Raw genomic sequence first — 12678 nt, 5'->3', positions numbered from 1 at the left:
ACATTTATATCCTCTGAACTGATGAACTGGAACCAAGCGCACTTATATCACACATGCCACACATTTCCTGGTGTGCTATGCTCTTATGTCTTTCCCCAGGGATGTATACCTAGCTCTGCCTCACATGTCACATTGAACACACACAAACACACTTACACGCACATATTCTCTGTGCTGAGAACTCTCTTGGGTCTTGGGACTTGTCATAGCGTAGGGCTAGAGGGTCCAGCTGCTCTGTCCATTGTGTGTATGTATGTGTGTATATGTGTGTGTGTGTGTGTGTGTGTGTGTGTGTGTGTGTGTGTGTGTGTGTGTGTATGTATGTGTGTGTATGTATGTATGTCTATGTCTGAGGGAGTGAGTGTGTATTTGCTTTGCACTTGCACGCTTTTGGGTTCTCCCCTTCAACTCTGCCTTTCTCTGTGTCCTATTAAGAATGCATGTCACCTTTCTGTCTCTCTTTGCATGCACTCAATAACACTGTATTATCATAGTTTCTATGCCTCTGCAGTACCCAAGGTCTGTCTATCCCCTTTTGTAGATCAGATGGCATTTACAAAGCGGAGATTTTCACAGGGTTTTTAGAGGTAGTTCACATCGTGAGTGTTGCACATAGAATAGACGGTGCTTCTTGCTCAAATTGTCGCTTTTCTTCTATTTTTCTGAAATGAGAAGGAGCAGTTCGCCCCCCTAAAGTCATGATCAAAAAAGCGACTGAGTAGCTTCTCAGCAGTACCCTTGGCCATCAGTAATGACAGGAGTGACTAAAGCAAAGCAAATGAGCAGCGTTCATTAGAGTCAGTGTCTAGAAGATAAGGCCGCAATCAGTAAAAGTATTACATTTTACTCACAATGACTCTGTTGACTTTGAAATGAAGTGGATTTCAGCGTTGCCTTGGGATTAGCTGAGACAAGACCTGCATTGAGACACTGTGTCTTTATTATGTGTGTGTTTTCAGGATTGTATTTGTGATATGTGTGTGTGCATGAATGTCTTCAGGTGTATACATCTATCTGTGTGATGCATGCAGCTTGTTGTGTCACCTCAAGTCCTGGAGTCAAACACATTCAGAATGGTACCATCTAAAATGGAAAACAGTCCGTACTTCCATTCCTCTCTGTTGCTCAAATAGTTTTAGCTGTAGCTCTCAACAGGGCTCACTCCTGCATTTCACCTCATACAAAATACATCCACTTCTTCTGTTCTTCCGCATGTCTGCACTTAACCGGAAGTTACTTTATGCTGACACAGAGATAAACCTTGCCCGTAATGGGGAAAAAGTGCATTTCTCCAGTGGCTACATCTTCAGAGTCACCCAGCTCTTTCATGCCCTCATTTTCCTTCTTTTTTTTCTTGTCCTGTTGCTCAGTCTCTCCTTATTTCTCTCTTTTTTTCTTTTTCTCCCTCACCCCCCATCTTTCTTCAAGTCCCTTGGCTCCTTATGGTGCCACAGCATGCGTCACCACTCCTCTGGGGCCACTCTGTACTGCTGCATAGTAGTGTTGCTGCCTTTTGTAGCACAAAGGATGTCACCCTCTCCTGCTGTGTTTTACAAGCAACAAGCAGGGAATATACAAAGATCTAGGAAGCAGAGGGAGAAAGATGGGGGCTGCTGCTTTTAGACCAAAAAGCCAGGGAACGCGCACCCAGGATAAATCAGTGCCAGCGTGCAATGCTCATGCTCAGAGGGGGGAGAGAGAGCGCGGATGCTGACGGCATTTAAAACTCGCATGGGAATCTTGTGCCACTGCATCCTATCTCCACCGCTATTGGCCTTCACTATCTCACAGCGTGGCGTGTGTGTCTGTCTGTCTCCAAGCCTCTCAGAGCGGATCAGTCACCCTTTGCTGCTTCAGCTCCTGGCTGCTTCGCTCCTCACTCCACCATCCGCTCCTTTCTCGCTCTGTGTCTTTTATCCTACATTTCCACTCCTCTATCATCCCACTTTCTCTCCTTTTTTTTTCTCCTCCACTCTCTTCCTTTTTTTTCTTTCTGGTCTCTGTGGTCTTTTCCCATGTTGAACTTCCCACAGTTTCCTTGTCCTGTCATCTCCCTCCTCCATCTGGTCTTGTTCTCTCACAGCCGACCACCTCCTCCCTCCTTCCCACTCCTCTCTTACTCACTGGCAGAGGAGGAGGAGGATAAGATGTGAGCTAAATTTGCTGGCAGTTAAGAGGTGATTGAGGCAACCAGCAAGTGTCAGAGTGAAGGAGGTTTGTAGAAAGCAGAGAGATGGAGAGATGTGTTCAGAAAGAAAGAGATTGAGTCAGTATTTGTTTAAGTGAAATGAAAGTGCATAGTAGTCGAAACAGAGCGAGGAAGATATAGAGTGACTCCAGATGGGGGTGCGATGGAGGCTAATATGAATGCGTGTAGACAAACAGGGCTAAGAGGGGCCGACAGGCGTGAAATGGCCAGCACCTGCTTCATAGCAGGTCCCCCACTCCCCTCTACCCCACAGCTGCATGACACACAAATAAATCTACACACTACTGTGTGTCTATGTGGGTGTTTGCCAGTGTCCTCTGCCCTCAGTGTTGTCCTGTGCACCTGGAGGCAGAGACAGGGATGGATGTCCTCTCCTCTCCTTGCCTCTCCTCCTCTCATCTTCGATCCTGCTGCTTAGTCACACACAAATGTATCCTACCCTGCTCTCCCCTCCTCTTTCTTTCGATTTATCTCTGCCTCACAATCTCTTTCTCTGCAGTTTGCTCTTTTCATTGTATCTCTCATGCTCTCAGTTAGCATATGCTCTCTCCTCATCCTCCTTATCTCTCTCAGGTTGTCTTTCACCCTCCGCAAGTCTGGCGCTGATCTCCCTGCTCAGAGAAGAGACTCCTGCCCCCAGCATTCTCTCTCTCTCTCTCTCTCTCTCTCTCTCTCTCTCTCTCATGCCCATGCTATCTCCCTCTCTCCAAGCTTAACTCTTAAATACCAGTAGCTCTTTCTTAATCACAGCTTAGTAGTCTCCATCCCTCCATCCATCCCTCCATTCCAGGCTCCTCTCGGGGGGTTCTTGTGTGGCTAACCCAGATTCCCTCCATCTTCTGTCTTGTTTTCTTCCTAGTCGTTCCTTACAGGGATGGCTCAGCTGAACCCCATAACATTAAATGCCCCCAATTGGATCCCCCACATGGTCTGAGGGGCTCTTCAGTTCAGCGGAAAAGAAATTTTCTCTCAATTCGGTACATTTTCTCCCATTCTCAGACTCATCTAAGGAGACAGTTCAAGGGCAAGGGGCCTGGCCCCTCTCCTCCACTGGGTTTGAGTGTATGTGTGTGTGTCTGCTTGCATCTGTCTGTGTCTGTCAGTGTGTGTCTCCGGCCATGCGAAAACAGCCAGAGAACAGGTCTGATGGAGCCAAGTCTCCCTCCAGCCTGCAACTGGCCTCCTGCCCACCCCTCATTAGCACACACACATACACACACACATTTATATGCACATTCACACACAGATCTGTTCAATAACTTAACATGCTGACACAGAATACTACTAAGCTATGCTCTTGGTGTAGCCCTACTCATCATCACACCACTGATGACCATAATGGTGCGCATGTGTGTCTGTGAGTGTGCCTGTGTGTGTGTGTGTGTATGTGACCGTGCACGTTTTTTGGGAGGCTGCAGTAAATGTTACTTCCGCCCCATCTCTCTCATTACTTGCGGTCACTTGGAGCTTACGGTCATGCAGGACGTGACTTCATAAGAAACACGCTGTTTTTTTGGCTTCAACAGTATGGTGTGTGTGTGTGTGTTTGGGGAGAGGAGGGGTGTGTGTGTGTGTGTGCGTGCGTGCATTACTGTAGTTATGCATGTTGTTTTCTATTTTTTTTTTTCTCCCCCAGTAATCCACACAGCATGCATATTGCAGTTTTTCTGCTGGATCATCCAACAGCATGTGTTTATGAGATGTCCTTTTCTCACCCGCTTAAATAAATTCCACTGGTGCTCAGTTAGGGATGTGTCTGTGTCTGTAATGGGCCTGTACTGGGAGCCAGGAGTGGCTCCTTTACATCTCTCTCTTGAATCTTTTAATTGTTGTCTCCAGAAGGGTAGAATAAAACATGAATTATCATTCACAAACGGGATTTACCAGCATAGACTTTGAGAGAGACACTTAAGAACAGACTTGAGCGGCGCATTAAAAATAATTGGATGGAATTTAGGGAGAATTTGCATTTAAATTTTAGTGTAATTCCCTTTGATGTGACGGCAATGTGTAGCAGCATCCGGCCCCAAGTTTGCACAGAGACTGTTGGCCGCGTTGCATGTGCCGGAGCTCCGTGGAGCCCGAGGTGATAATGCATTTCTTGTGTTCCTGTTACAAGTGGACACTGAGGGCTAGCTCTCACTCTCATGTGTGTGAACAGAAATGTTTAGCACCGCTTGGGGGAGAATATGAGGGGGGAGAGAGCCAGTGTGCTCAGGGAGGCTGTGGGAGAAACTGAAAGAAAGGAAGAGAAAATGTACCCACATGAAATTATTAATTTTTTCCCCAGGCAAATGTTGAAAGTGAAGCACAGAGGAGGAGAGCAGAGAGAAGTAACATATGACAGAAATACAAACGCAAATTGGAGAGATGGCAAGGAAAATGGATTTAGAGAAAACGGAAAGAGTGTTTGCAGCAGACAGCTGGTGAAGTGGCAGCAGAGATGGAGAAAAGGGTAGTGGATGAGGCAGAAATAAAGAGAAGAGCAGAGCACAGGTGTAGACAGCTGTAGACTACCATTTTCTCTCTTGACAAGAATCAGTGTTACAAGAGTAATTCTGTCAGCTCTCTGTACACTTAACAAGAGGGGCCGGCTTCTGCTGGATTTCAAATGGGAATGACAATAAAATCGGGCTGATTCGCTACTTTCAAATTTAGGCAGGGATTTCAACAGCAGCGTCTACTGTTTAATCCTCTGCAGCGGCTTGTGAAAGTGCAGAGTGTGGAAAGGAAAGCTAGAGCAACAGGAGAGGAGAGGATGTTCATCTTAGCTAAGGGTTCTCGTTTACTTTAAACCAGGATCTGAAATTAAAAATTCATTTGCTCACCACAGCCTGTTTAGTTTTGATGTGTAACTCATGCGCCCTAACCTGAGGAAACTAGGAGCACTTTAAAATGACAGATAATAAATAGACTTTATTCTGTAAGATGATGTTTCTGCAAGAATATTCTTTCTTCAGGGATTGAAAGAGTAACATGTTTCTGGGGCGTCCAAATATACAAAATTATGCAAACAGAATAAGAAAAAGTATATATATTCATACAGAATACAGAATCAGCCCCAAACCTGAATGCCTTGTACCCTGTGAAAGTGGGAATAATATACATTCTCACATCAATTTCCTCCTCTCTTAATCTCTAAAGAGTTGCACATTGTTACAGAAATGGTGCATGGAATAAAGTCTAAGGTGCATATCCTTCATTCTAAAGTGCTTTCTCCTGTTTAAGCTACTATTCTTGAATTTCCTTGAGCTTTCCAGGAGGACATATTAATTCAAAGTGTGTCACAGTACAGTGAATGCAAACAATGTGGGTGGAGTTGACCCCTTAACTCCTGCAGTGTTAGTGCCCACTGAGTTATAGATGATGACCACATGGGGGAAGTGGTCACAGGGTCTGTCGGTAGGGAGTTGTCAGAGTCCCATAAAGCACTTAGAGCCCTGAACTCCTGGCCCCAAAAAGCCTGAGCAAAGCACTAACGCTGGGCTTGTGTTTCTAGTGGCTTTACTCACTAATAGTGTCTTTAACTGGGCTGAATGAAATGTGTCCATGGTACCAAGTACTGACAGCTGGCATTGAATTCTTAATGTGGTTGCCTTAATTTTGAATTTCGCTGATTTTAGACTGTATTTTATTTAGGCAAAGTTCTGTTTGGCTGCAAAATGAACTTATACATTTGAGAAGGCTTATTTTGACAAATAGAAGAATTGCATTTGTAGAAAAACATGATTATATTCCTCCTTCCTGCAATAACTTGGGCATGTTGCCACAGTGAATTCACTTCAAACAACATCAGGCCGTAGTCTTTACAAAGTATTTCCTATCTTTTACTGTTCAAATACCTGCTTTAAAATACTGCTCTAATATCACTGCCGAAGGATGTCAAGGGAGTGGGAAGTGTGAGTTCAGAGAAAGAGCACTATATGGCTGACAAGTCATATGGGGATGTCTTCACAACCCTGATTTAGACCCCACTGCTTCTCCCTGGAGTGTTTTTTTTTTTTTTTTTTTTTGCACACAGACACACACACAGAACTACTGTGTGTTGGATGGTGGAGCCCTAGCTGTGCTCATATCCTCCATAGCCAATTTGCTCTGTAACAAAGCCTTTGTCCAATTTAAACTTAAAATGGCTTCTCTCAATGTGCATTCAGAAGTGCTGGAGTAAAAATGGTCACACATGTAGGACTGACATGCACTCAAGCAGCGCCTGTGGTTTACACAGGCGAAGAAGGATGCCAATCTGTCCCCCCTGCTCTTTGTTCATGGCTTCCAGGAGGAGTTGTCATTCCGCTGTGTCACTTTGTCACTCACTCAATCCGCCACCTCCTCCTCCTCCTCCTCCTCCTGTTCTTCATCCAAATTCCACCCTCCCTTCCTCAATCCGTCATTATCTCCTCCTCTGCATGGCCTCCACCTGTTCTGCCCTGCACATGCCATTTTCCGCTCCTTCAGAAAGTGTGTATGTGGCTTGCAACCCTCCCCCCACCCCCCGCCGTACCTTGTGATTTGTGGTGAGCCTTGGACAGACCCTCAATGTTCAAGGGCAACACGGGACGTGGCTGAGACGTTGTTGTGGCGTGGCTGTGGGAATGGGGACAGAAGCAGCTCTGAGGGAAGTGGAGGAAATGTCAGTGTAGCAGGAAGCTCAGCACACACACATACACACAGACACACACTTGACTGTACTGACACCTCAGCACTCTTACACACTTGACTGAATACAGTTCAGACCAGCACCACTGACATCATCCAACCCCTACCTTTTCTGTGTTCCTCTTCCTCTTTATGTCGTTTTTCCCTGACATTACCCTTTCCTTCTTCTTCTTTTTATGCTGTTTCTATTTTCCTCTTTGCCCTCGCTCCATGTTTCACACTGTTCTCTTTTTTTCCTCTCTCAACCATATTCCTTTTCTTCCCTTTTTTCTCCCTCCCTGCCTCCCTCCTACAGAGCCCTCAGTGAACCCAACCAATGCCGGCATCGTGGCGGGAGCTGTGATTGGCTCCCTGCTGGCCCTCCTTTTGGTCGCCGCTCTCATCGCCGTGCTTGTCACCCGTAGCCGCAGGCAACAGCAGGGCTACCGTGCCAATGGTGGCAGTGACATGAAGACACGCATATTTGGTGGCGGGAAGAAAGCCAGCAAGAATGGCACAGGTGGAGGTGCAGGCAGCGGCGTGGGTGGCGTCGGAGGCGGTAACAACAACGGCCCCATCTACGTTTACAGCGAGAGCTCACCCCACCAGGGCCTCGGGGAGAAAAACAACCACCACCAGCCACTCACCATGGCAGGGCGACCCGAAGTTGTCGCCACGACACCCACCGCCCAAGACATCCTGCTAAGCAGTGAGTTAGACGACGCAGAGAGGAGGAAGTTTGATGAGCTGGAGGAGGAGGAGAGGTATGACCACTTCACTGGAGGGGCCCCCATCCTTCAGCTTCGCCCACACAACGATCAGGACGATATGATGGGAGATTACCTGGATGATGACATGGAGTCCCAGCGGGATGGCTCTGTCATCTCACGGACTGCAGTTTACGTATAGAGGAGGAATGGAGGAAAGGAGGAGGAGAAAAAGGAGGGATGGAGGATCACTCCCTGAGGATTTTGTGGCTTCAGGGTCTCACCCCTGTCTGATAGAGAAGAGAAAATGATACCACTTTTATTTTTGAAAATTGATTTTAAATATAGCCTATTATTAATCACAGTGCAGGCCCCAAAATGGATTGAATGAACAGGAGGGTGTGGTGGGATGTTCTGAAAGGAGTGTTGCTGTTATCTGGTCCCCAAGAGCTGAAAATCAAACAGAAAAGAAACAACCTGTCTCCCACCGCTTCTGCTCATGCTACCGCTATCACTGGGACCTTGACAAGGACTCTTGACAGACACACTAAAAGAGAGAAACTATGTAGTGTGGGAGTAGGATAATGGAATCATGATACAAGCTTGGCTATAGAGGAGGCATCACACTTGCATATTCACTCTTATCTTCACCAAAACTGTAGAAATGGAAGGGGTTGTCAAGTAGTTACAGTTTGCCTGCTATTCTCAGTCCTCCTGTGGGGAAACCTTTCGTTTTGGTAATGCGTTGTGCTGTGACAGCTGGTGAGTAGTTAGTAGGTAGTGATGGGTTGGGAGGAAAATATTTGAAGGTATAGACAGAAACCATCAGGTGATTTGGGGAAGAGAACAATGTATTTGCTTGTGTCTGCTGGTGAGCTCTCGTTTCTGCTCTCTCTGCCTTCTTCTCAAACTTTAAACAAAAAAAAAACATCTCTGCAAACTATCAGCCACAGTAGACACTCTGTGAATTTACAAAATTTAAAAAGAACATTAGGTCCTTATGTGCTGCACAAATACAAGAGCAGCTCAATTTAACAAAGTAAGTTTGCATTGAGTTTGAACCAAGTTCTTAACAAGGTATTCACATGCAAACTTTTGTTCTGTGCCTGGAGGTAGGAGACAGTAAACAAGAGATGAGGGAATGAGGTGTAGCCAATCTGACAGGGTCAAGGGATGGAGAGAGGGATGTGGGAGGCGGGAAGACTAGAGAGGAGCATGTCTCTTCCTTTCTCTTCCTCCTCATCCCCCGTCTCTCCAGAACGCTCCTGACAGGAGGAGCTTGATTGGTAATGAGCCGTGAAGTCGCTCGCTTAGCCGGGACCAACAGATTGCCACCACTTATCGTTTATGACGTGGCAATCCCCCCCCCTCCCTTCTCCCCTCACACCTCTATCACTTTATCATCCCTCCATCTCTCCCTCTCCTTCTCTCTTCATCCCCCTCTCCCAGTGTTTATGGGGAGTTTATGATTTATCCCGGGCAGTGTGGAGGTCAGGGCCACAGAGAGCAGGGGAGTATTTTACTGCTCCTGATGTGTCAAACACCCCACTTACTCTATTCCAACCCAGGCTGCCCTGTCATGCCAGGACCGACTAATCCACCTGGAGTGGCCATTTTCACTCCACCACACAGACACACTTTACCACCTCCTCCCAGACTTTACTAAATGGCCGGATGTAACAGAACCCCCAGTGCATCTGCATTAGGTTAGATAGATTTTCAATGAGATCATGTAATATTTCTTTCCATTAACGGAAGTTGTTAAATGTAGTGAATTGATTGGGAGACGTAAAAGGCTGTGCCCACAGCGAAGCTACAGGAGTCATATTGACGGACAGGCAACAAACGATGAAATGGCCCTTTATGATGCAGCTTCAGGGCTGATTGTCTCCTGACTGTTAATTTATCCTTCTAACGAGCCACTGGAGGCTCACTCAAACAAATATCGCTCCATGGCTACTGTACACTGCTGTCTTTGAGGCTTAGTGTGTACATGTGCAATGCGTCACTGTATCTGCACAACCACTGGATGACCGTGACGGACAATCTTGGAGAGAAGCCCTACTGTATCTCCTCTAATCATGCTTTTCCTGGCCTTCAAATCAACTCCCCTTTGACCCACTGGGAATCTGGTGACTGCAGTCTAGATGACTGCACTGACCTTCTGTAAGGCCCAGATCTGGGTTGCAGTTTGCTGCAGGTCATGAGGTCAAATGCAGGGTGACCCACTGCCAAGGGCAAGGATGACTGCACTTGCCCGCATTTCTTATTGTAGCTGTTTTTAACCTTGGACTATAGATGCGAGACACAGTCACATACAGTACAAGTGTGGCTGTTAACCTTAAGAGAGGCGGAGAGAGAATAGGAGAGAGAGACACAGGAGGCAGATGACAAAAATAGAGACAGTGTTTGGTGTTTTGAGTATCGTCTGGCATATTGTAAGCCAGTGTGCTCAAAAGGATTATCATGTAATGGCCTTAGTGTATACATAAATGCAACTCCTGGGGTACAGTACATTTACTAAATACAACTGATTTGTCACAACCACTCGAAATAAAAAAGCATTACCTATTTTTGCACTTGTGTGTATCACCGCTAAAAAGAGAAATATGAGCGTAATGCTTGCTTTTTGGGGTAAAAAATAGCAACAAGGGACAAAACTGTTGTATGTACATTTTGGTGTGAGGTATCTGTGTACTATATATGTGAGCATTTTTATTTTTCTTGTGAAAAATGTGGATATTTATGAAAATGTAAATATCAGATCAATGGAGCCAGTGTTGCCAGTGTTGTGGAAGTCAAGATTGAGGAGCTCTGGGTTGGCTAACCCTAAAGTTCAAATGTCTCAGAGGGCATTCAGAATGTAATTTTTAATCTAATGAATACCTCGGCAGTTTGGGTGTATTCGACACACTCAACTGACTGAGTTTAGCCTAAGAGTTGATTTTGTTTTGGGGGAAAAAAATTATATGCTTGTATAATTTTTTTTGTTCAATTTAGCATTGCCTGCATTTCCACATAATAAGCACACACTTTTTTTTTTGGCACAATTGGCTTCTCCTTCTCCTTGACAGACACCCTGCACAATGCAAAAATACACACAATGCTCATAATTTATCAGGTAGACCGTAACCACACAAGCATTGGTCTGTGTAGAGTCTGAGTCAGCCCTGTGTGTGTGTATAGTTGTCAGTGCATATTTTCGTGACGCTGGGGGGGGGCATCTCTCGCTGCCATTGGGGCTATAACCTGAGTAGCCACCCTTTGTCACCATGGAAAACTGGCAAACTGAAGATATTATTGTGCATTTCGAATACACGCACTCAGTCACACACACACTGCATATACATACGCAGAATGCAGAGAAACATTCGCCCACACACAAACACCCCTCAGTCACTCTCATTATGCTCACTCCCACAGCCAAACTGTGCTGAAGACACCTCATACCTGACAACTCTGCCATCTCCTGACATAAGCCCACACAAATACGCTTGCATAGCCGAACACAAACACACACACAAACACACGCACGCACAAACACTTCTACTTTTTCCTCTTCTTGCTCAGTGGCTCTGTCAGGACATATACTGTGCCCTGTAAGAGTGGAAAGAGCTGCAGCATGATGTGTCCCCTGCTCCACTGCTTTCTATCCAACCCCAAATAGTCCAACCTGTTCCCGAATCAGTGACCACGTAGAGTAGAGACAACTACACATTCAGGGACACACACCTTTCACCTAGTGTCAGAGAAACTGGCTTTTTAGGAAACCATTTGTCTGTCCCCGCTTTTGTTCTACACAGGAAATATAGCTTTCACAGAAATGCCACCGTGCTGACCTCCTCCAGCTCCCGTGTTCCTTTGAATGCTTTTAGAAAGTCACAACTTTCCCTACTCCTCTCCAAAATGTTGTTTTCGACTTCTCTCACTTCAGCCACCTCCACCACCACGACCGCCTCCACACACACACACACACACACACACACACACACACACACACACATACCGTTGCCACCCACCTCAACACCCAAGTAAAGCTTGTCAGACAAAATGCTTTTAGATAAATCTACGATCCTGGCCCCCGGGTCTAGCACAAGGTTATGTAGTCAAAACACCCGGTATTTTTCTTTTTCCAAAAAGCCACATACTGTTGCTGTTTCTCCGGCTCCAAACATCTGATGACTAATCAAAGCCTTAACATCTCCCATCTCACTTGCATAAAAGGAAAAAAAAAGAGAAAACCTCCCTGTGTACATAGTATAAATATATAAATATGTAGCAGAGAAAAAGAATTACTAATTTATGGTGTCACGTTTGTGTATTTCTCAGTGACAGCAAGCATGAAGGATTTATTTTCTCCTATTACAGTTTCTCCTCTTTTCTGTTATTTTGCAGTGCTTTATAATTTATGTTTTCTGAGTGCTTTATTCTTGACTGCTGCGCTGTGATTGCTGCCAAAACTGGCAAATGTGCTTCTTCTATACAAATGAACTGTACACACAACAAAACAGTCTTACCCCAAAATGTGCTTTTTAATTATTGACTGCTCTGTGTAAAAGTTGTTTTTGCTTTTTTGTATTTTTTTAATTTTAAATTTATTTTGTTCTTCTAAAAAAAGAAAAAAACAAGACAGAATTAGAATTGTTGTCACCATTTTGTCGAGTCTTTCTATATTTTTTTCATATTTGGTTGCTATTAAAGATTTCTTGATTTTTGAAATGCTCCAGCGTTGCAGCGTGTGTTATCTGTTTCTCCTTTCCTTCCCTCTGTCTCTGTGACACTTGAGGACAGTCTGGGTGACTGAAGAGCCAGATTGAACAGAAGCGCCAGTCATTGATTCTCACTGATTAGATTTATAGATTAATTGATCGGGATATGAAGTGGCCTCTCTGTCTCTTGTCACCCATCATTCTCGCTCTAGACACACCAACCCCACCTCCTCCTCCCTCTGTTTTCTTTTTCCACTCTCATTTCCTGGTCTGGCTGTTTGTCTCATTTCAGTTTTGATAAATCTGTGTGTGAGTGTGTCAACAGAGGTGTGATAACAGGCTTATGGGAAACTGAGCACAGGAATAGGAGAAGCCATTTTGTGGATTACAGTTGTTCTATACTGTAGCTCCACCTCCT

At 45.3% G+C, this 12678-nt stretch overlaps 1 protein-coding gene across 2 annotated transcripts in view; it reads left to right on the top strand.

Moving 5' to 3' along the window:
- LOC108880692 (nectin-2) overlaps positions 1-12678 on the top strand; it is a 74149-nt gene that overhangs the window by 32946 nt on the left and 28525 nt on the right. Inside the window, exon 7 of one of the 2 annotated variants that reach the window (XM_018672329.2) lies at positions 7161-12275. The exons of the other annotated variant lie outside the window; for it this stretch is intronic. Coding sequence (XP_018527845.1) covers positions 7161-7753 — 593 coding nt within the window. The 3' untranslated portion in view covers positions 7754-12275. Of the gene's footprint in view, positions 1-7160; positions 12276-12678 lie in introns of those variants that run through there. 2 annotated transcript variants of the gene reach the window in all.

The sequence above is a fragment of the Lates calcarifer genome, linkage group LG15 (genome assembly GCF_001640805.2).
Source record: "Lates calcarifer isolate ASB-BC8 linkage group LG15, TLL_Latcal_v3, whole genome shotgun sequence".
Classification (NCBI taxonomy): domain Eukaryota; kingdom Metazoa; phylum Chordata; class Actinopteri; family Centropomidae; genus Lates; species Lates calcarifer.
Note: the sequence above shows the minus strand (reverse complement) of the source record. Positions and strands in the feature narration are given on the sequence as shown.